The sequence below is a fragment of the Protopterus annectens genome, chromosome 7.part0 (assembly GCF_019279795.1).
Source record: "Protopterus annectens isolate FY-2018-M chromosome 7.part0, PAN1.0, whole genome shotgun sequence".
Taxonomy (NCBI): domain Eukaryota; kingdom Metazoa; phylum Chordata; order Ceratodontiformes; family Protopteridae; genus Protopterus; species Protopterus annectens.
The window spans coordinates 463,172,802-463,198,553 of record NC_056739.1 but is presented as its reverse complement, the minus strand read 5'-3'; the positions used below and the strand labels follow the sequence as shown (position 1 = coordinate 463,198,553).

The following is a 25,752-nucleotide window of genomic DNA, read 5'->3' as shown; positions in this document are numbered from 1 at the left end:
CACCTCTGCAGCCTACATGGATATGATTTATTTATTTCTCTAACTCTGCTTTGTCACATAGATTCGCAAGCTCAGTGTGGACAGAAAAAGTGAAGATGGTTCCCATAGAAGTACACCATCGTCACCTTCAGATCAGCTACCTATCATGAATGGAGAAATTACAGAGCAGAAATCTTCAGCATCAGAAATGGAAGGCAGATAGGTAAGTGTGAAGAGAAAGGATGGGGGTCCTGGGAAAGAAATTAAGTTTCAGTCATGGTTTCCCTAGATATGAAAAATAAAGAATTCATCAAAGGATACATAGGAATGTCTTATTCAGCTGACACCCATATGTTTCCACATTTCTCAGTGTATATTTGTCCATCCTTTTTAATGGCTCATGTTTCAAATAATTAAAAATATGTGAAGATATGGCTCTAAACCAGCCTGGGGAAAAGTTGCAGATGACTGCACAATGAAAGCTTTTTTTCCTTTTTTTAATAGTAAAATTTCTTAATTAACAGATACAACTAAATACGAGGTGAACTGGGTTTCTACAAAAAGTTCCACCTTAACTCTGCAGCACTTTCCCATAAACTTGTATCAGCACTCTTGTATACTGTTCATGAATGACCCTGAATCCTAAAAACAAAGCCACATATCTACTTTGTGATAGTCCCACAGAATTTTGTACAGTAGTGTTCTCTATCCAGAAGGAAGCACAGTTTGCCAGAAAAAACGTTTCCTAATTAAATGCTATAATACTGACAGAACTGCCACTGAATTTATAGCGATGCAGATGTGAAATGGATGCCAATATTTTCACAGTACAAATAGTATTTACTTCATTTCCAAAGAAGTATATCGGTAGTTGGGTTTGTACCTAGAGAAACTGACAAAGAATGCCCAAGTATCACATTATGCATTACTTGAATGGGAGGTTTTAATCCACACATGGAACACTATGGTCTCTAAATATTTGGTGACAGCTCTATACATTCACAGAGCACTGACACTTAATAAAGCAAGTGCTAGATTTTTTACTCGGGATTCTAATAACATCAGTATAATCCCAATAAATTCAACAGCAGCTTACAGCAGGGACCAAATTTATAGACAAAGACAAAAAAGTACTGTCTGATGATAGGCATGGACAATTTTACTGACTTTGGCTGCTTTTTTTCCCTTATTTTCTGTAATACCACGTTATCTCAATCTTAGCACTTCTTTCCAAAGCACAAAATTATATTTATGTTTCTACCACACATTCTTTTAGACTATTACATTTTTCTCCTGATTTATTTGCTTTGGGGGAGGGGGTAGCTATATTGCAGGTGTAAACTCCTCGTTCTATGGAAAATACTTCTCTATGTCTCCCATGTGTCCACCTCCCTCCAAGTTTTTGTTATAAGCATTCTACTTTTTTCCCAACAAAGTTTCTTTTTGTAGCTTATTCATAGCTTAAAATATTTAATTTCTCTTTCATGTATTGCCATCTACTTTCTTCCTGAGTATACATACACATAACTGTGGGCTCCATTCTTTGACAAAACCATTTATTTATAATAAAGAAGTCATCTTATAGACAGGGAGCCCAAGATCTAAAGTTTACCTCCAAAAGCTTGTCAACTGTCTGCTGTCTATATCAAATGTTCAATGATTAGAACATTTTGTAATAATTTGTTTTTCTTTTATGGTTTGCTGTAAGTTTTACTGACAACTGAACACTGAGTGTCATTCGCATTTTCCATTTTTTAATGAAATAGATGAGTGAATTTTTTTAGTTGAACTGGCTTTCACCTGTTCATTAGAATGGTCCAATGTATATTCCAAAAACTTGTTAGCTATGAACTGCCACTATGCATGAGGAAGATCACAGAGCTGACCATCCATTATAGACATAGCCACTAAGCTAGTAGAGCAAACAAAGATTTACTATAAAATATAATCAAATAAAAACAGAACAAATATACTTAAATGATCGACATATTAAAATGAACTTATCCTGCATACACAAACATGTTTATTATTCACTATTTCATCACACATTTTTGTTCAAAATGTTAAAAGAATCTGAAACATTTCATGTCCATTCACAGGTCAGTAGTCACAAAAACCCACATCCTGTTCCTCTCAAACTGGCAGCTGAATAATGTAATCTACTTGATATAAAAGCTTTTCTATAGGGAAAGTCATGTGCACTGAGCATATACTCCACTACTCCAGACTTCTATTAGTGCATCTCTGTGGTTACAGGTGCTATATATGTAACCTTGCAGTCCCTTGTTTGAGAAATACTAGGAGTTTTCATAATGTCTGGCACTCTGCACACCACTGGACCTTGTTGACCACACTGACTGGTAGACTTGTAGTGATAGCTACAGGGGGGAGACTGAAAACTAAAAAAACAGTTTGAGGCAGACCAACATGTAACTCATGCTACTCAATCGAGTGAAGGCACTTCTAAACAAGTGAATACTGATAACAATCAGGTCGCAGACAAGCCTATGAGCACTTCTGGTAAGCAACACATCCAAAGTCTACCAGAAAGTAAATTTTTAATAGAAACACCAGAATTGCCAATTTGACCGATCAAGTTAGCATCGGGGAGATTAGGTCATGAGAGAGGGAGATCACAGAGCAGGGGCCGAGTGAAGAGGAAAGGTTTCCAGGATTGATCAGAAACCCGCAATGTGAAGCGCCAATGGCAGAACTAATGGAAGTGGATACACTGGTATGGAACATTTCATCCAGAATATTGACAGTTCATGAAAAGGAACTTTTGGGGAAGGGTTTATCTTTTATTCCCACCCAGAGGACAGATATAACTAACAATATTTTGGACATTAAGAAATTTACAATAAATGTAGAATTGAAATTGTTGTTTGGTAATGAAAGTGTGCATGATAAATCTGTTTTGAAAAAACCTAGTACATATATTCCTCCAAATAACCCAGTTGTAGAAGTTTTCAACAGTTTATGTGAGCATGAACTATATGAAAAATAATATGTGAATAAGAGTAAAAGTAAGAGATATAATTTATCTAGAGAGGAAAATAAGGCATTACAGTTGTTAAAGAATGATGCATTCATAGTGATAAGAGCAGCTGACAAAGGAGGCCCTATTGTTATAATGGACAGACCATATTATGACTCACAGATGTTGAGTTTATTGCAAAATGAAAATGTTTATGAACTTGTTACTGCTGTTTAAGTAGAAAATGTTAAGTATGGATTTCAAACACTTTTATATGATTGTTTATTAGAGCAACAAATTACCAAAGAACAATATGACTATGTTTTGGTAGAGAAGCCATTAATTCCTATAATACAAGGTACTCCAAAAATCCACAAGGATCCAATACATCCCCCCTAAGGCCCATTGTCTCAGGGAGGGGATGGATAACGGAACCCATATCAATTTATATAGAGAAAATGTTAAGGCCTATAGTTAATAAAAATGAAGTGATTTTAACAGATACCAAGCAATTCTTAACTGAGTTATTTAGATACACTGAAGTTTTTTCAAGGACCAGTGAAACACTGTTAATGGTAACATTGGATGTCAACTCCCTATTCACCGCTATCCCTAATGACATAGGAGTAGAGATGTTACGTGAATACTTAATGTTAGAAGGATCATACACAGCTAGTAGAGTAGAACTTATATGCTTATTAATGGAACAAGTACTAGAGAACAACATCATGATATTCAGTAATAAGACCTATAGACAAAAAGAAGGTGTAGCCATGGGCACTTCAAGTGCGAATAGTTACGCAAATATAGTAATGGCTAACTGGGAAAGGAAGTGGATAGTATTTGAGAAGTGGCAACAAGTTAAATTCTACAGATGCTTTATAGATGACCTCATTTTGTTATGTCAGGGTACAGAGCCAGAGCTAATGTGTTTTCACAAGAGCTTGAATGAGAGCACTACCTTTTTAAAATTTGAGATGAGTTATTCAGAAAGTAATATCACCTTCCTTAATGTAATGGTGAACAGGGACCCACAAGGGAGTTTCTCAACCCAAGTATATAGAAAGGAGTGCTACACGAATACATATATACATAGAGGGAGTATGCACCCCCAACATATTTTTAAAAATGTTGTGAAGGGGCAGGCATTAAGAATTTCAAGATTAACAGCAGAAGAGACAACATTTGAAAATGAGATAGAAGATTTGAGTGGGAAATTCTTAAAAAGAGGTTATAATCACAATGAAATACAAGAAGTAATGGCAGAAGTTAAGACTTTGAGGCCCACAAAGGGCAAACCTTATTTCTCACAAGGAGAGAGTCAGATGATGAGAAAAACAGATATATCCTACTCAGATAAAGTTAAAATAGTCACGGATTATACGTCTGATGTTAGGATTATGAAAGATATTGTGAGGAAACATTGGCCTGTACTTACAAGTGACCCGCATATAAAAGAGTTGGTTGGAGAAGAACCAGTATTTTGCTATAGAAATAAGAAGTCACTAAAAAGACACCTTTGTTATGCTAGTACAGAGAATAAAGCTAAAGAAAAAGAAGAACATGTAGGAACAATACCAGCAAAAAAATGTTACTCACTTCCTTCCCTTCTAAGAGTCACTACAAACTATGAACACTTCAAATCTCTTCTCCATTCTCACCTCTCCCAAAATTGGAAATGTAATTGTATACTTCCTACCTAGATCTCAATATATCCTAGTCCCCCCCCCCCCACCCCCCCGGTTCCCCTTCCTTCAAGTGCTCTCATCCCACTGCCCACTTGTATGCTTACTCTCACTTTGAAATCTTTTGCCTTTTACATAAGGTGTTCTTCTGTACTCAATCACAAAATGAACATTAGTTTATCTGTCCTCTTTCTATCCTCTTCTGGACACCTCTTCTCCTTTAATTTATTTGCTTCTCCTTCACTTCTCCCATGCTTCTCTGCTCTTGCATTCAAACTCTATCCATAATTTCCTTTTTTCTTTCTTACTCTACTAACATTACAGTTGCATTAATATATCATTTTCTTATGTATACTGCCCAATGTACTTCATTCTTTTTGGAGATTGTTAAAGTACTATGCTATTAGAACAGAGAGTGTTTTTGTGTGTAATGTATTAGTTTAGAGCTTTTCTGCTGTGTTTTTGTGTATATGTAATGTAATGTATGTAATGTATTATCATGGAGCTTTTCTCCCCGGGCCTCCACTGAAAACGGGCTTTCGGGCCCAGTGGACTTCCCCGGTTATCAAACTGGAAATAAAATAAATAAATAAATGTGGTAAGTGTACCCAATGTAAATGGATAGATTATAGTAATACATTTGAACATCCTGCTATAGGAATAGAGTTCACATTTAAAGTTACGGCCACTTGCAGTACTCAAAATATAGTTTATTTAGCTATTTGTAACGTGTGTTCATCTTACTATATAGGTAAGATGAATAGGGAATTTAAAACAAGGATAAGAGAGCATTTACTAAGCATCAGGAACTTAGATAAAACTAATGCTTTGGCCAAACATGTTGAAAATGGCTTCCACACATAATTTTAGATTTATGGCCATTGAAGTAGTTAGTGAAAATGATAGAGTGGGAGATATAATTAACAAAACAGAGACATCAGAAGTAAGGTGGATAGTCAGGTTAAGAGGCAACAGAGGTAAGGGACTAAATGACAGTATACCATTAAAGCCAATACTAAAGAACAGGTCTCTACGTTAATGAGACCCAGTATGAATAGGAATTATGTTAGTAGTAGTATTAACCATGTATGTTAAATCAAAGTTATGAAGTTCATAACAGAATGGTGTGTATTTAGGATAAAATTGAAGTATGACATGGGAAACAGTTAAAGGATTCATTTTATTATTTTTATGTATCTATTTTATTATTTTTATGTATGTAATTTATATTTTTTATATACTTGTATATGTGTTTTTATATTAGTAATGTTTGAATAGAAACAATGCAAGTGATTCAAGTAGAGATGAATATCTCTTTAAAATGAATGGATAATTACTATTTAATTGGTATTACCAATTTAACTTGTCTTATAAATAAGTGGATAGTACTGCTATTGTAATGGTCTGATGAAGTGGGAGGTAGTCCCATGAAAGCGCTTACCTACTGCATTTTCGTAATAAAGATGTGTTTTTATTCTACAAGACTTGCTTAAGGAGAACATTTTTTGCTCAAGGAGAACATTTTCCAAAGAATTATTTAGTATAGCAAGTTTCTGCTTGGTATATGTTCCCAGGACTTTTGTGTGCATTTGATTGTTAGAGGACTTTTTTCTGGGTTAACATTTTTCCAGTTTGTTTCTTGGTTCTTGTGAGTGAATAAAAAAAAATACTAATATGAGGGCATGAAACTACAGATATGATGTCAATACATAAAATCCCTAATCAATGAAAATACTGCAAATTAAATAAACAAACCAAATGTCTGTTTCATTGGAAAAATGCAGTTTCACCAAATATCACAAAAATATTGAAAAAGGTATTTTTTGTAGTCGGCAAGGCCCCACGCATCCCTTTTACTTAAATATACTATGAACAGATAACCAAGGAGAATGAGCAAGCTTCATTTTGACCAAAACTCCATCCCGCTCCTTTTCTAAGAGTTAAGTAAGAGAAACAGTAGAAAAATGCAGAAGAATATTTCAATCAAACATAACATAATTAGAACACAGAAAATATACAATTAAATTGTAATTTCATTTCAAATCAAATGACAGTTTGTAACAATAATATGACAGAAAAAATATTTTTTTGCAAATGTCATCCAATTTAATCGATATTTTCCAAATTCCATTGCTAAAGTATTATCAATCAAACAAAATCCTCAAAAAATGTACACACCTACAAACTTTGAAATTGGCTACCCCTATTTGTAAAACAGCCAAAGGGTTAATAAGTGTAATGTTAAGCCAGTTTGGAGATTGATACTGAATAACCCCAGTAAAGAGTTTGACAGGTCCCATTTCAGGCTGGTCAGCTGTCAGCTTTGTATATTATCCAGCCCAAAAGAAGCAGTGTTCCTGGCCTTGGAAAGGGCTTAGAGGACCTGTTCATGGAAGGTTCAGGGGGTATAGATGTGGACATGTGATCTGAGAATGGAGGGGGGTGAGAAGTAGTGAAGTCAGAACTAAATCTATCCACTAGTAGATTGGCTAAGTCTTCAGGGTCTGATTATGTGAGCTCATTTACTATTAGCTCTGTGCTGTCCTGTGTTGGACATTGTTTCTGTGGTTTCTAACACAGCTAAAGAAGGCTTTATGTTTGTCTTTTGTCTTTTGCTTCCGTGGCTGTTCTTACCTCATATCTAGCTTTGGTTGATTTGATCAGGGACCAGATTTCCTTGTTAAGTTTACCAAGAACATTTTGGGCATCTTGATTATTGCATGCAATGAGATTTTCTCTTCTATTGTAGTGCCTCTTTATTTTTGTATTTCACCATAGGAGTTTATTTTTAAATTTGGTATTGCATTTGTTTTAGAGGGGGACAGATGCATCTATACAGCTATTCACATGTGCAAAGAATTTAGCAGTAAAGGGTTCCACATATGCAATGGGGTCATCAGGTTGGAGCACACAAGCACAAGATATCTGGATAAAACCTAAAATAATGGGAGGACAAATGGCCAAAAATAGGGAAAGATTTTATATACTGCTCTTTCAAACTTAGAAATTTGCTAGAATAACAGGATTTGTGTTAGCATGCCTTTTCTGAAGGACATGAAGTCTGAATCTCAAATGCATATCATTGTTTAATGACTTCAGTCCTCAGTAAGTTTCTAAAATATTACAAAAGATAAAAAATATGAGGTAAAACCTGGATATTCTGTGAAAATCTGGACAGTTGAGAGGTATAGGTTGGATGGGGTCTTGAATTTAGCTAGGTCATCACTCAGTTTTGGTAAATTAGCCTTCACATAATTTCTGGATACGGAGGCATTTGGGGATAATTCAGACTTCAGTGTTATAGTATGACTGTGACTGATTTATGGCCTAAGTTAATAAGGTAGGACGTAACAATTAGTGGAGAAAAGAGCTCTCCCATATTGGTGTAGACTAACTCCAGGATTCTGCCCAACTCCCCCTAGTTGCAGTGTGGACTTACTGGTCAAGAGTGTTTGCTTTTATGTAGTCCAGAAATCTCTGGGAATGTTTGTTATGGGATGTATAATTCTCTCAGTTGATGGAGGATTTGCTGAAGTTCCCTAGATGAATGGTATATGGGTTAATGCATAGGGACTCATTGCTAGTCAGGTAGGAGGTATGGGCCAGTGGGGATAAAGAAGGGGTCCTATAGTTAGCTATGGCATGATACTGGCTTTGTTAATGGTAAGTTGTACATGAAGAAGTTCCAGGTCATTATCCTGCGTAGTGAGCCTGGAGTTGATATTTTGTTTTATGAATATGGGAACACATCTGACTTGAGTGCCTTCATCTAGTGCTGTGGGGATGAAAGGGTAGTAGGTGTTGAAACCCTGCACTGATGGGGTGCTCTCTATGGTCTTGAACCAGGCCTCTGTGACATTGCATTTATCAATGCATTCCAGGGCAAGCAGTGCCTGTAAGGCATGACATTTTTGCTGAGGCTTCTCTAACACTGAGCAGCAATACCTTTATGTTATTTGGATTTTTTTTTTGTTAAGTCAGAGGCTTTCGAAAATTGAGGCAGTTTAAAAAAGGCACTATGGGAGAGAACAATGTTCTTGCCAATGTATGAAAGTGTTGTAGAAATAGGTTCAGGCCATCTGTAGTAAAGCAGTTAGGAATGTCTACCATCTTCACCACCCCCCCCGTATTGATATATGTTGGAGTCCTTTGAATGACATCAGATGCTAAGTCAATCATTGAAGTCAATAATCTTTTGTGTGTATTGTGGCATCATTCCCCTTAATGGCAAAATGCTGCTCAAGGCAAGGTCCATAGCTGCCTCAGTCACATATTCCAAGATTTCCATCATGTGTCTCTTCATGTAGTCCAGGGAGGTAAGTCTCAAGTTGTTTGCTTTCACATGTACTTATAAGTGTGTTATATGTGCATTTGTGGTGCAAGGACTTGAGTGCATGCATGATGTTGTGAGTTCTGCCACCCAACAGTCAACTAACAGTGGCCCTCTCCTTATTCATACTGGTGTGGATGTAAGAGACCATCTCACTATGGAGTTATCTATGACCAGAATGCTGGACTGATTAGAGTTTTGCATTAGATGCATGTTTCATTATGGGTGATGCCTGAACTGAGCGTTTGTGAGGTTGCTGAGAGTACTTGTTTCTCAGTTTACATTTAGGAGTCCTTTAAGGTTTAGGTAGGTTAGCATATATAGGTCTATGAGTCTGGTCTGTATTGTGTAGAATAGGTATATTGTAGTACTGTGTGTTACTAACAGCCTGTTTGTTATTTGTAGTGGCTTCATGTGAGATATTTGTCTACAATAACATTATGTAACTGCATCTTTCACACACTGTGTTAAGATAGTTTAAGTAGTAGGTGGTTGCCATTAAACAAGAGTCAGCTGCTACATTATCTCATGATACTAATTTCAACTAAGCTGGCTACAGAGGCAGTTGGAAAGTGTAAGTCCATGGTTGCAGGTTCTTCTATTATGGGAAGAAGCTGGAAGTAATGCTTATGAGGTTTGGAGTTGATAACTGGTGGTGCTGTCTGGTAGTGGAGATAGTGCTGGTCTCAGCAAGGCTGCATATGACTAAGAAACAATGATCTTCTCTCACCAGAAGTGATGAACAGCATTAATCCCAAGTTGCTTCATGAGAAGTAGTATTTATCCAGATGTTGATGGGTTAGCTTCACCTACTATAGCTGTCTCTTGGTAGATACCCAGGATAGAACCTACAACAGCTGGACATGACAAAAAGCAAGCTGCACAAAACCCTGAGGAGGTTCATACCAAAACTGCAACCAAACCTATTCCTACTTAGTGAAGTTCCATGCACAATCCCCAATCAAAGACCAGCAGAAAATCAGTGCCCCTATAGTCATTCACTCATGAGGAGCTAAACAGTAACAATAATCCTAAGCTGGCTCCTAAGAAAAAAGGCTTTATAGTGATTGGTAATCACTGGGAAGGTCAGGAAATAATGTTGCCCAGCTCCTTCTCTCCAAAGGAGCAAAACAGAAGCACTAATACCAAGATGGCTCCTGGGAGGCAGTTCTTAGGCTGTCCAGTGATTGCTAGTCCACTCCCACATGTTACAGATTTTAAAAGTAAGATGGAAAAAAAAGGCCTAATACTCAAAACATGAGTGCCATGAAAGTACAAGAGCATTGCTGTATATGTAGGTGTTTATGACTATGTTCATGCATTGAATATGGGTACAGTGAGAGAATTAAACCAAGTAAGCGTATTGTTGTGAATATTCTGATTTGAAACTTCTCTTGCTTAAAAAATGCATTTTGGTAGTGATATACAGATATGACACAGTTAGTTAAAATGCTGTAAACATACCTCGGGCCATCATGGATATTACTAATTTTACCTCAGAACTTTTCTCATTTTCTTTCTTTGTATGGTATTTTTCAGTTTGGGGAGGGTTTTGTCAAGTTTTGCTCTGAACATTGTATTTATTATTAATAATACTTCAATAGCTTTTTTTCAATAAGTCATATTCGTTTCTTAAGCTTAAGCTATTCTTTTTTAAAATATATTTTATCTTTGCGAATGAACTTCTGTCTTTAACAAATATGATACAGTTCTGCATTAACTCTTTTTGTATTATTAATATCACTGTCAAAGAGCTTATGGCCATATTTATCAACTGTACTTAGTTTTGCAGAACATCCCTGATTTTGTGTCCTACTTTTGCCCTGCCCCACATAAAAGTTTTGAACTTCTGGCAAATCAGTCAGGATTACAATCAGTCAGTAATGCCATGCGTTACAATTTCTATCTATTAACATCTTAAGAGAATTTGATAATGTAAAAATTGTTCCTGATTTTGGGTGTTTGTCTCCAATTATTTCTGGCTTTGTCTAGAATTATTAAGCAAAGAAGTTCAGAGTTATGCATATGAGTTATGATTTTTAATGCCATTTCTTCCCTGTAATTTAGATTATTTTTTTCTTAAGTTTATTTTTTGTAACTTTTTGAAGTTATTATCTGTCAGGTATTTCTTACAGGTATATTGATTTTTTTTATTTTCCCTTTATATAATTTTATCTTCTCTCTCCACTGTACCTGTTTTACTTTCCTTGAATATTTTTCCTTGTAAAGCTGCACTCATTGATAAGTAGTCAAACCACATGGTCATAAATTAAATACCTCTCCTAAATTCTGAGCTGTAAATAATTCTTCCCAGTTCCATGTGATACCACAATTCCATAAACTAAGTAGCTCTTCTCACCTTAATGCTGAGTTTTAAATAATGCTTCCCAGAATTAATGTTTGGATAGTAACTCTCAGAATTTAAAGGCATCCTTAGCAGATGTAATGTATGGTGTTAAAACATGACTATATTATCTTATGTTTTCCTAGGGGAGACAGGTGGAGTCCTGATTCTGCACATCTGTCAGCCATATTTCTAATTGCAAAAGAGGAATTATTACTGCAGTCATGCATAAATACATATTTCATCTAAAGTGCCCTTAATCAATGAAGATCACTGAGAGAGACGTAAAGGCCATATTTTTGTTTATATTAAGTAGGGGTACAGTTCCCTGCATGAAGGTTGGTGGTAGGTTGCTGTCACATCAAAAGTATGTATTATTTTATCAATCAAATCCTGTTCTGAATGGCATGTTCTACTCAAAATGACAATGGACCAGTCATTCCATGCTGACATGTCAGAGACCCTTATTAACACCATATTGGCTTTAATCAAATTTTTGCAAACTGATCGGGTTAGCAAAAGTTCAGTAATAGGGATATTTTTCCCCACAAAACTATTTCAAATGTTACAGGAAGACCAGTAAGACAAGAAGAAAGATCATATATTTGCACATTTAAGTTCTATACATTAGCTGAACATGAATAGTGACCTGATTGAAGCACAGGATTATGAGGAGATTTACCTTCCATGTATTATTCAATATCTTGTAACACTGCATTGTCTCTTCTCTGGAAGCTGCCATCCTCTCTAGCCTGGCTGTCCTGTAGCTCTTCTGTTAAGTGCTTGAGCTTGAAACAGTGCATTCACGTATTGTGGTCTGCTTTTTTGACTGCTACTATTTTTTAAAGGTGATCACTCCAGAGTCACAATATCAGACTTAATTATCCTACGATTCCATTTGTGCCTCATGTCATACTGGAAAGTGATTACCATCAAAAGAATATTAAGACTTCTGTTGTGCAGACAGTTAAAAGGGTACTACACATTGGGTCTATATTACATCAGCAAAAACTCTCTTGAACAAACGTCATGTCATCGAAAATACCATACATCGAATTCTGCTCTAGTGGGGGGCTGCACCCCCTCAATTATATATACCAACTCCGAGATTGCAATACAGTGAGAAAAGGGAACATTTTCTGATCTTCACTGTACTGCAATCTCACTATGAACAGTTCGATGAATGGCATGTTCGATTAAGTGCACTAAAAATGCCATTCGCTGAACTGAATTTTTGATGATGTAATAGGGACCACTCCACGTTGCCAATGTTTTAAACGTTAACAGTTTTAAATAAAATTGGGACTTGTATACACTAGCTCTGAGACTGCTGTATCCTGAAGTATTTTATTTTCTCCAAGCTAAGGCAATATTGTCATTAGTGCATATATATCAGGAGTGTTGGGGTGCAGAGTGGGCTTGCTCCCTGCATACAATATATTTAAAAGAGGTTGTGGACTCCTGCTTTTGCCAGTCACAGTCCTCCTGTAGTTTAGCTGTTCTTTTTCCCATAATTTCAGAAAGTACAGTTGTATAGTCAAACTTACCATTACAGTAGATGTTCAAATGATCACTGCTGCAGCCTTAGCTGTATGGGTTTTGCCCTACCAAGGATATAACAATCAGCCAGCTTACAAAGCTTCAGTGCAACTTCCATGTGCTCAAACTGTCAGTCAGCTCAAGGTGAGATGACTAAAAATCATGTTTGGGCACCAAGCCCTTCAGAGCTTTCCTGCCAATAGAAAGAGGGAGGCTGAGCCCAAAAAGGACAATGCTGAAAATAACAAAAAATGAATGCCCACACTCTGGTATAAAAAATACAGCAGAAAACAAAGGGAATGGGAACAGAGAGCAGCTACTGCAGCAGTGATCATTCAAACATCTACTGTTATGGTAAGTTTACCTACACAACTATACAATGTTCATTATATTGATCACTACTGCAGTAGTCATAGCTATGTGGGTAGCTTACCCTAGCTTACTACATTGGGAGGTAGAAGGAGGAGGGTCCAGGAGGCCCTGGAGAATGGTCCTAGTAAATCCTGACCTGGACCTAGAGAAAGAATCAAGCTTATAGTGCTTTGTAAAAGTACATAGAGAGGACCAAGTAACAGCTGTTAAAATAATATTAGAATCCAACCTTTTGCAAAAAGCCATAAATGAAGCCAAGGTCCTGGTAGAATGAGCCTTTACTGTGCCTGGATCAGTTTTGTTATGGTGAGTGTAACAAAAGGTAATAGCCTTAGACAACATTTGGAAATAGTCTACTGACACAGGTGTCCCTTCTTGATCCAATTGATCCAAAGATCTGAAAGATTAAGTTCTATCATGATATTACCTGAGTTGTCTGTGGATGTCTAAGGTATGGAGTATCCTTTCTCCCTCAGTTTTAGATTTAGTAAAGAAAGCAGGGAGATGGATAGCTTGGCTTAAAGTAAACTCAGACAACACTTTAGCCATGAAAGAAGGATTAGTTCTCAGAGAATTCCTGTCCCTGTGAAAATGAGATAGGGTTGACTAATCATATGAACTTGCAATACAGATGCTCTTCTTGCAGAGGTCAGAACAATCAGTAAATCTGTTTTCCATGTTAAGAACCTCAAGTCATCGACAGTAGCTTATTCAAATGGATCAAGTGTTAGTTTCTCTAATACAAAATTAAGATCCTAAGAAGGAGCCACTGGTTTACTTGGAGACCTCTCATGCAAAACCCCTTTCAAACACATTTTGACATGAGACTGCTTTGAAAGAGGAGGATCCATATGTGGACATGCAGAAATAGTTGATAAATGAACCTTGACGGAGGAACAAGAAAGGACATAGGATAGTAAGTCACACAAATATTGTAAAACCAGAGAACAGCTAGCCCTGAGTGGGTGCTGGTTTTATTTCTAGGACCAACTAGACAGTGTTTTCCATTTGCTAGTATATGATTTTCTAGTTGCAGGCTTTCTTCCCTCCATTAGTACCCACTGCACATCTTCAGTAAACAGGTACCTAAAGGGAATTAAGGCCCTATCATCTAGGCAGTCAGTTGAAGATGATTGATGTCTGGGTTTATCAAACACCCCTTCTCTTATGTGAGTAGATTCAGTCTGGCCATTTCCAAAAGAAGGGAGAACCACAGTTGCCTGTGCCAGAAGGGAGTCATCACAATGAACTTGGGGATTAAGTACCCTCAATATCAATGAAGAGGGTGGAAAAGCATACAGGAATATTCATGTCCAAGTAAAAGAAAAGGCATCTATCTTCCAGGCCTTCTTGCATGGAGTCTTGGAGCAGAATCTTGCCAGCTGATTGTTCAGACAGGAGGCAAATATGTCTACTTAAAGAACACCACACAGATGGATCAAATCTTGGAATATCCCTGATGTAGTTTCTATTCATGAGGGTCTACCCTTGTCCTTTTCAGCTTGACTGCAACACAGTTTTCCTCTGACAGAATGTAGGATGCCTTTAGAGTGAGATTGTGCTGTGAAACTGTATCCCAAACTAACCTGGCTAGTCTGCAAAGTGGGTACGTTTTGGTCCCTCCTCCCATACCTCCACTTGTTGATGTACCTCATGATTGTGGTATTGTTTGTAACAACTTTAAGAAGTCCCAGAAACCCCAAAGGTGATTCAGAGAGTTGAGTGCCTTTATCAAGGTAAGCATCTCTTTGATATTTATGTGCTTGCATCTGTCTTTGGTGTCCCACACAATCTGAACTTTTACCCCTCCCAAAACTCTTCCTAAGCAAATTCTGAGGCATCTATGGTGACTGCTTTGGAACTTGAAGGGAGAAGGGGAGACCTGGATTTAAGGATATCTGGTTTCTCCACTAAATGATTTCTCTTCTGATAAACATCAACGCTGGGATTTGAAAAGAAAAAGGGTGTTGGTGCTGGGACAACAGGGACTTCACATACTACTGTATCTTTCTCATGTGGAAGCTTGCCATGGGTGTCATGTGAATTATACAAGCAATGAAACACAAAATCCTGAGGTGTGAGTGAAAAACCTTAGAGGTACATCTAGATGTAGATCTATTTTTTTTCCTGGTGAAGAAAAGCTCTTTGAAATGAAGTGTCTAGTTGATATCCCAGGAACACAATTCTTTGTTAAGGAATCAAGAAAGACTTTTGAATGTTCTCTTAGAATCACAGCTTGTGTAAGAGATCTCTCACTTAACATATTTTATGTTTAGTGTTTCCAGGAATCTTGAAAGAGGAAGAAGAGGTAACAGGTTGTGAAGTGGCATCATTTTGAATTTGGGCATTATCACACACAGGTCCGACTTTCAAGGCTAGTAAGTAGCGATGAACTATTTAGGAAAGCGATGTATACCTTGATAGGTTTATTTAGGGAGAGAGGTTATCCAATGAATTTATTATTGAAAACTAAAAAGGAGATATATAGGAAAAGGAACACTGTTTACATCCCTATACTTAAGGGTAATGATAACTTGGTATTAGCACAAGGAAAAAGTAATGGGGAGGCTTGTTTAAAGAAGGGTAATCTTACTTTTGTTCTAAGGTTTAACGACATGGCCAGTGAATTTTGTGTTAGTATTAGGAATAATTGGGATCACTGTATCAATGCACAAACCAGAGAATTGTTGGGTGGAAGTCCCAACATTGTATTTAGTTGGGGTAACAACATCAAGAACATCTTGGAAAGGGAGGAGAAAAGGTACATTAGATCTAGGATGTCCAAATGTGGCAACTGTGTTAGTTGCAGATTTATAGCTGAAGGTAGCTACATTTGTGTAGTGAGCTATGGACGTACGTTAGCATGCCCAGGTTTATGCAATTGTAACACACAGAATTGTGTTTACTTAGCATCATGTGCCACCTGTGATGCATACTATATTGGCATGACTACTCGTAGGTTACGAGATAGGATTTGTGAACACAATAGAAGCATAAGAAAAAGGGACATGCACAATGCTTTATATTTGCATAGTAAGGTGTGTAGTAATTTTACTAGATTCCTGTTTTTTATTATAGATAGGGTGATGCCTTTTGCGCCTGGTGACATCGGTAATAGGGTGGCAGTTCTGGAATCTGAGTGGCAGATGAGATTGAATGCCACCAGATATCCAGGTTTAAATGACCACATTTCTTTAAAACCGCATTTAAAGCAGAGAGCTGGTGTAATATGAAATGTAATAAATTTTAAGTTTTTGTTTTTTACATATCAAAATTCATATTTATTGTAAATTAAATTAATTTAATTTAATTTTCTGATTATTTATCTAATTAATTTAACTATGATGATTGTTGATCATGGATAATTATTTTGTATGTTCACTAGAATGAAATTCAGTACAGTATATATATTTTTTTAACCAGAAAGAACCAAAGCTATAATAGCAATGAATATTCCCTTAAGAAAGTAATTGGAATTAATGATCAATTAAGTGTGTTAGGGTGTGTGGATGTGTATTTAAGTGTGAATGGATTTTTGTTACACAGACTCTGATGATACCAGCTTGACTGGTGAAAGCGCTCAGTCTGTGTCTTTTTCTTGTTCACGCTTGGTGTCCTTGCATCCTTGAGCTTGCTGTGGTGGAGTATTGTCGTGATTATTAGTTGTGGATCCTGGTTTTGGTTCCTTTTTTCGTTTGGTTGGTGTATCCCAAACTAACCTGGCTAGTCTGCAAAGTGGGTACGTTTTGGTCCCTCCTCCCATACCTCCACTTGTTGATGTACCTCATGATTGTGGTATTGTTTGTAACAACTTTAAGAAGTCCCAGAAACCCCAAAGGTGATTCAGAGAGTTGAGTGCCTTGATCAAGGTAAGCATCTCTTTGATATTTATGTGCTTGCATCTGTCTTTAGTGTCCCACACAATCTGAACTTTTATCCCTCCCAAAACTCTTCCTAAGCAAATTCTGAGGCATCTATGGTGACTGCTTTGGAACTTGAAGGGAGAAGGGGAGACCTGGATTTAAGGATATCTGGTTTCTCCACTAAATGATTTCTCTTCTGATAAACATCAACGCTGGGATTTGAAAAGAAAAAGGGTGTTGGTGCTGGGACAACAGGGACTTCACATACTACTGTATCTTTCTCATGTGGAAGCTTGCCATGGGTGTCATGTGAATTATACAAGCAATGAAACACAAAATCCTGAGGTGTGAGTGAAAAACCTTAGAGGTACATCTAGATGTAGATCTATTTTTTTTCCTGGTGAAGAAAAGCTCTTTGAAATGAAGTGTCTAGTTGATATCCCAGGAACACAATTCTTTGTTAAGGAATCAAGAAAGACTTTTGAATGTTCTCTTAGAATCACAGCTTGTGTAAGAGATCTCTCACCTAACATATTTTATGTTTAGTGTTTCCAGGAATCTTGAAAGAGGAAGAAGAGGTAACAGGTTGTGAAGTGGCATCATTTTGAATTTGGGCATTATCACACACAGGTTTAGGAAAGAAAGCTCCAAAACTGTTCTCCAAGCATTACTTTCTTTCTTTGGCAATAAGAACATTCTTAAATAAAAACCCTTCCTCACCAGAGAAGGAGGAACTGGTTGTATCACCTACTGATCTGGAGGATGAGGAATGGCCCTGTTGGAAAGAAGAAATGTCCTCCCACTGCCATCTATAACTTTGATGATGATATTCAGAACTGATTTCTCCAAGATTCAGACTTTCCAGAAGAAAGAAAGGATCATGGTGAGAGGGAGTCACAAGGTCTGTTGAACATTCAGACTTGTTGGACTATCCTTGGTTTTGAGAAGTTCAAGGCTTCTTTTTGGAACCCCCTTTTCATTTCTTAAACATCTGCTTACCTGTATTTTGTTGAGACTGTTTGCCCTGCTTTTTTGTCAAAAGTGGATGAGGAGTTAGAAAATCCCTTAGAAAATTCCCTGGATCAGCTTACCCCTTTTCATATTACTTTTTGATCACCTCAGCAGCAGAGGGGCCAAAAACTTAATCTCTGTCCAAGGGGAATTTAAAACCTCATCTTTAACAGTATCTCAGAGGTTCTGAGAATACAGACAATTAAATCTTTTCAAAACAGTACCAGTAACCATAACCCTGGATGAAGTATCAACAGAGTCATACTTGCACTTTAAGCAAAGAGTAATGACCTGTGCAATAGAAAAACTTAAATGCACCCACAAACTCAAAAAAAAATTTCATCATGGTTTGGTGTTTCCTACATTTTAACACCACTCTGGGACTATTTACAGGTTTTTAAATATTTTTATACATAATTTTTGAGTCTGACCACATGGGGTCTGGCATCTTGAAGTAATTCTGATTGTTTAGTCTGCCTCTAGTTATCACACAATGCAGTGCTTGCCTGTAAAAAATTACACCATGCAGACCTCTTTTTTCATAAAGCTCCTGTCACTGCATTGATACACTGCTGTCTTTCAGTCAGTTAGTTTTAAGTAACATTTCATGCCATTCAATGACTACTTAAATATAAACAGTGCAAATGCCACAAAATATACTTTCAAAGTGCTTTTTACTGCTGCTTGTTTTTAGAAAGGCTAAATTGCAGTCTTTTGTGAAGCCTGAATTGTACTGCTTTTGACTCATCTCCCATCCCCCTTCACAACTAACTTCCCTAGCTGTCAAAGTGATAAGGGTAATTTGAGCTGTTATCTGCTGTGATTGACAGCTCATAGCAGGAGACTTGACTCATGTACTGTTTCCTTGTTCTAGTTTTTGCTTTCTGTATGGGTAGGGAAAGGATCAGGGAGCTGTGACATCACAGCATGGGTGGGTTTTTTGGAAGGTCATGGTGATGTCAGTTTTTGAAGGGAATTGCCCAGAAAACTATCTGTATCCATTGGCCTTGATGACATCAATGAACTGGAGACTGCAGCAAGCTTTTCTAGGGTGGGATATATGTTTTTTGAAAGTGAAACCACCACAGTACAATAAGGTACTGTTCTAGTGGACAGAAACAGTTGATTTTAAATATTTTAAATGCTGTACGGTTGTTTATTCATAGCGAGGACAGTGCATAGAGAGAAAGAGGACAGAAAGGCTGAACATTTAATAATAGAATCCAGTTGCTGTCCTTTATCATTTAAAGGAGATATTTCTTCAGCAGAAGAAACTGCAGATAAAACATTCCTCATACTTTTCACATTTAGTAAGAACAAACTTTAACATATGAGCATGACAGTTCAACATTCTGAAAATCAAAATTGAAGTATGCACTTTTCCCCCCATACTTATCAATAAATGTTTCCATCCTTATTAGAAAGGGTGGGACTGAATTAACTCAGTGTTAAGCAGCAATGGGATCAACTAAAGCTATAGTTGCTGGATCAGGTTTGGTAATAGTGTATAAAAGCTTAAAAGACTGAAGGACTGTATACATCCTATCTACCTTTGTACGGGCAGCTGGCTGACTATGCAAGCAATAATGCCTGACAGGGTGTGTGTTAATGTGCAATTAATGCCCACCCAAGGGTGTTGTGAGGCCTGATGCTGCAGGAGAACAACCTCTATATCCCTGGAAAGGCATTAATTACAAATTAACACACACCCTGGAGGGCATTATTGTGCTTAGTGAATGGGGTCTCTGTAAAATTGTTGTGTTTTATTTATTTATATTTCTTTTATTACTACATTATTTTTATATATAATTTGGATGTAAAATAGTTCCTCCGCCTAATGTTAACAAGTTGCTATAGTATATCTAAATGGTGTTAGAGAAAACATTTTACATTCACAATATATCATTTTTAAAAATATATAGATATTTGCTTTATTTTTTGGTCCCTTACTGCTAAAATGGTTTCTTGACAGTCATTTGGGGATTGAAGTCACTAAATAATGACATGCGTTTGACTTTCAGACTTTATTTCCTTCAGAAAAATTAATGTTAACGCAAATCCTGTTATTTAACTTACTTTTTAATTGTGTTTATTTAAAATCTGTTCATATTTTGGTGCCTTTGTTCCCCTTTTACTTCAGGCTTTATCCACATGTCTTGATCTAAAATGTGGAGAGGTACACAAACCTCTTAGCTGCTGCTACCAGTGTTTCTTCAATCTCACTGTCTCTCCCTCTGTCACACAGAAACCCCTCCACACTCACACACCCTTGCCCTTCAGAAAGTGCATGCTAACACAAGTCCTATTATTGCAGCTACTTTGTAATTTTTTTAAACAGGAATATGCTCCTGTTTTGAGCCTTTGCTCCCCTTTATTTTGTATTTTATTCATTTAACTAATCTAAGAGAAGAGAGGTACGTAAACCTCTTGAATGCTGCTGCTGCCAGTGTTGGATCACTCTCACTGTTCACACTCTCTCTCACACACACCTCGCTTTCATGCACGCACACACACAGAAACAGAAACATACACATACACACACTTTTTTCTTTTATATTTAGATTTTACACTTGCTAAACAACAAAAGCACTGCTTAGTGAGTGTAAAATATTGCATTCACTCACATGCACGCATACACACACACACACACAGATATAAACACACACACATACACACACACATATACACACACACACATACGCACACACACTCACACACACGCACACACACACACACACACACACACACACACACACACACACACACACACACACACTCACTCACTCACACACACACACACACACACACACACACACACACACACACACACACACACACACACACACACTTTTCCTTTTTCTTTTTTTTAAATATATTTTACACTCACTAAACAGCATAAGCTCTGCTTAGTGAACGTAAAATAATGGCCGCCATTCCATTTTCTCAGTCTGAGCTCTACGGTGGCTTGATATGAAACAGTGGGCATTTTCTTCAGTGGGCATTACTTGTACATTAATACCCTGGTGGAGAACGCTCCTTCTCCAGTCAAAGTGTTGATGTACAGTAAGCCCATTTTCTAACAGGCAATAATGCACACCTTCTCTAAAGCAGGCAGAATAGGAGGAATGGATGTAGGCTTTGGGAATTCCTTCTGTAACAATTCATAGTATTTTCCAAGGGAGCGAGAAACCTCACTGTTCTCCCACTAATAACAGTGACACATTATAGCAATAGTCTCAGAGAAAGAGAAACATCCACAGGGAGAACAAGAAACTGTGATCTCCTCTGAGTTTGAATTAGAAATCTGAAAAAAAACTTTATTTGTCCCTTCACCTTTCTGTTTAGAATCTTGAATCTCTTCAGGAATAGAAGTATCCTAATTTATTTGACTTAACAAAAAGGATCAATGGCCTGAATTAAACCCTAAGCATACCAAATAAACTACTCCTGTCTAAGGAAATTTGAGGAGGAGTAGATACATACTTAATTTTCTGTTTCTTTTTAACAAGGAAAATGGGACCAACCATGTTATAGTTTGCTACAGCAGCTTCCCCAGGGATGGACACAACATTCTGACACAACTAAGATGCCTTCCCTGTTCCCTCTCACATGGCCAATAAATGTGGCTCTTCCTTGCCCACTGAGGGGAACCCATCAAAGGAGATGGCTAAACCCTGTTCCACAAAGGGTATAAGTGCTATACCACAGGGATCTGGTTAAAAAAAATGAGTGGTCTGAGGAACAACAAATGGTCACAGCAGAGTCACACAAGTGTGACTAAGGCAAATTGCTAGCCTGCTGAGGTGCCAAAAGCTGTTTGCTTAACTTTTTTCTTTTTGTGGCTAGAGAAGGACCAACAGCAGGACCATAGGTTCATATGTTCATAGGTTGGTACTAGGCTATTGGCCCTAGAGCCTATACAAGCCTAGCCATTACAATTCCCTGGATATTTCTCCCCACTATATTTACTTCTCTGGACCCCTGTCTAGAAAGGCAACTGACGTGATCCCTGGGCTGAATTTCCTATCTCCCATCCAATCATCAAGGTTTCTTTTGAAGAGGGCTAATGAGGCGCTCTGCTTGACATGTATGGGCAGTCTATTCCAGAGTATGGGGAGTCTCTGGGTCAGGAACCTATCCCTCTAGCATGTTTTGTTCATTGTGATGATAAGGTTTAGATCCCTGGAGCATGTGGCTCTGATGGAGTGGGATTTCTTTAAGTGGAGCATGTCCAACAGCTCAGGGTTTGACATGGCCTTGTATGTTAAGCAGAGCTCGCCTCTGAGTAGACGATATGCCACAGAGTATAGCTGGAGTTTTTTTTAGATGGTCAGAATATGGCAGCTGCTTTAGGCCTGTGATTATTTTAATGAGGTATTTCTGTGGCCTTTCCAGCTGTTGCAGATGTCTTGTGAGGTACATACCAAATGGGGCATTATACTCTATAATGGGTTTAATGACGGATGAGTACAGTGGGACAATGACCTCCTTTTTTCTGGATGAAAAGTCCTTAGTGATGAGGTGTGCCACATAGAAGGATTTCCTGACTGTTGTGGCGATGTGGTTATCGAAGGTGAGACCACTGTCCACCTGTGTCCCTAAGTCTCTCATCACACTTTCAATGTTTAGTGTAAGATCACCTATGTGGTAATTCATGGGTATATGTTTTTTTCCAAAGTGGATAACTATACATTTCTTGGCATTAAGCTTGACCCCATGGCAGTTTGTTCCATGGTCAGGCTGAAAATGGTGCCTCTTTCCTTGAGAAGACAAGCAGCAACTGCTGGTAAAAACTACAAGTTTTTAAAAGTCATTTTTTTGCAAGGAAAAACAACAAAAAAACACTTTAAAACAGTTTGCCAGCCCCCAAAAAGTAAAATTAAACATAATTTCTCCACAGAGAAAAAAAATGGTTTTCAGTTACTTTACACAACTTTTGAACCAATAGGAAAAAAGAGCGCTCCTGTTTAACAGTATGATACAGTCTCATGACAGTCTGTTAAAACACAAAACTCCAAGCTTTAAAATAACTTTCCTGTAGAGGAAAGTGATAAAACCCAAACAAAATTTATAAAATGGAAGGTTTCCCCCAAAGGGAACATATCTGCCCAGCAAAGGAGACGCACTAAGCCTTCTGTTAGTTCTCAGAAAGCATTATATTAGTCTACTCTTCGGCAACAGTAAAGCTCAAGGGCTTGGTACCCAAACCTGTCTTTGAATCAGTTCAGACTGAGCTGCCTGACACTTTGGGCATGTGGAAGGTGCCTTGAAGTTTTGAAAGTTGGCTGGCTACTATATCCTTGGCAGGATGTAACCCATGTAGCTAAGGCTACTGCAGCAGTAATAAATATGAAGAACATCTCACCGTCTCAAAAATTTCATCAAGAGGTCATTTCAGCTGTACATTTATAAAGAGAAAATATGATAACAAACTGATAGCTCCTGACTGTGCAACAGGTTCTTACACTCGGAAGAGTCATGGGACAGTTCAAAAAATCTGGGTTGCTGAAACCTTCTGCACTTTCCAACAGAAATGAACAAACTCTAGAAATGGACAATTAATATAAAAAGTTAATAGCTTTAGACAAATCAGATTTTAGGCGAAGAGTCTTTCATCATACCTCAGTAATAATACTACATAACAGAGAGAATGGAACACATTTTATAAAAGAACATAAAACTTTTAAATACTGTCAAATTGTTAAAAGCAATAAGGCAGTCCAGGGGTGTGCTGTGAATAGCTAATGTCTCTTCCTAGATGGCAGATGCACAGTTATATCTTGTGCATTATTTTACTTGATATGGCAAATTATTTTATTGTAACAGCCCCAACCATAAACGTATTTATTAACAGAATGTTTACAGATAGTCTTAACAGTGTTTATCAGCTTAGTTTTACATTACTTTATAGAGAACAGATAATATGCTGAGCTGTAAAGTGTGGACACGGGCTTGAATATTGCGGATTTCCATTTGCAAACTATTTCACCCTGAGTGAGCATACCAATTTATTAAACTTCTTTGTTCTCCCAGGACTCCACTGAAAAAGGTGTGCTTTTGATTAACCCTGTGGAACCAATCAATAAACAAACAAAAATAAACGTCAGCCTACACAAAGAGTTCAGTTTGTCTAGACGGCTGCCAAGCCTCTCTGTCACCGATTTTTGGGGCTCTTCAAATTATGAAATGTACTTGAAGTCTATTTTTCTCTCTTAATCTAATGTGTATCTTGTATGCTTTTTTTCTGTTAACAGATATGCAGGGAACCCAGGTGAACTTGGGAAGAACAAATCTTGTACAGATTCATAAATTCCATCCAGCAGAAGAATTCCATAAAGTATGCACTGCAGACCTTGTCACTGTAATTGTACAGACAGTGCTACAATGATGAAAACACACAAAGCATACATTCAACTGAACATTTATTCACAACCAATATGGCCAAATTCTAATTCATAGTTGTTTCATCACTTGCTTAATTAGCTGGATTATTTGACTACCGGTCTGACAAAGAAAGATTTTTTTTAACTTACTCTGTATTTTTTCCTGTTGCAGTTAAGTCTAGAATTTGAAATTCCCTTCTAATTCTAAATACAGTTTAGTAAAGTGTTGACATGATAGTACATGTGTATATGCTTACATGCACAAATGAAATTGACTACAACATATTATCTTGTATGCTGTAGTAAAATAGTTTCTATTCATTACTGTATAAACCATTAACCTCATTGAGAGTTTGACAAAACTAGTCAAACATTTTTTAGAAGTTTAACAGTAAAATTAGATGTATGTTTTTTGAAATAAATGTTATTTCAGAAATGTTCTGCTGTCAGTGCTGTTTAACACAACTGAATTAAAAAATAGAATGAACTACTTAAGAGGAAAGTGGAGAAATTGATGAATAAATCAGCAGTGGGAAATTAATTTTCTGTTCTATAATTTAGAAATAAGACACAATAGGGTGTGCTGTATTATAACAATAATCCACAGCTGGGTGTGGGTAAATCCAGTATTACTCACCCACACCCAGCCATGGGTTATTGTTATTATACAATAACATTATTTAAGAAAAAAGTTACTTACTTTTCTTAAATAATGTCATTGCATAATGGCACTGTGATGCTTTTCTGCATTTTTCCCCAGTATCGTGGGGCTTTCTTGATGTACTATGCATGCATATGGTTAACGAACTTATGGAGTACATCATTGCTGTGGAAAGAAAGGAAGATCTCCATTGCTTTTTTTTTTTAAATAAAAAAAAAAACTGAAATCCAGAACCATTCAAACTTATGAGGGAGACAGGGCATAGAAAATACAAGGGTAATCATGCATGTTTCTCTAGTTTTGCATAACATACCTGATTATCCTTGTATTTTCTTTGTCCCAGCTCTCTCGTACTTCTGAAGTGTCTGGATATGTAAATTATGTAAGTTTATTTTTTTTTTAAAGAAAAAAGAAGTAAACTGGATTCTCTGTAACATATATTAATAGAAGAAACTCCGGGAGACTGAACTTTTTCTGTGAACATATGCTTGATTTACATTGGGCACTGTGGTTGGGGTGACCAATCAGCTTGCCTGTTTCTGAATATTAATAGACAGTCATTGTACAATATAGCAATAACCCATGCCTGAGTGTGGGTAATGCTGGAT

At 37.1% G+C, this 25,752-nt stretch overlaps 1 protein-coding gene across 3 annotated transcripts in view; it reads left to right on the top strand.

The window, feature by feature from the left end:
• LOC122806542 (espin-like) overlaps positions 1 to 24,919 on the top strand; it is a 484,803-nt gene extending 459,884 nt beyond the window's left edge. For all 3 annotated transcript variants that reach the window (XM_044077044.1, XM_044077045.1, XM_044077046.1), the window contains 2 exons: positions 62 to 202; positions 24,355 to 24,919. In XM_044077044.1, the coding sequence (XP_043932979.1) occupies positions 62 to 202 (141 nt within the window). In that variant the 3' untranslated portion in view covers positions 24,355 to 24,919. The remainder of the gene's footprint in view (positions 1 to 61; positions 203 to 24,354) is intronic.
• The last annotated feature ends 833 nt before the right edge of the window (positions 24,920 to 25,752 follow it).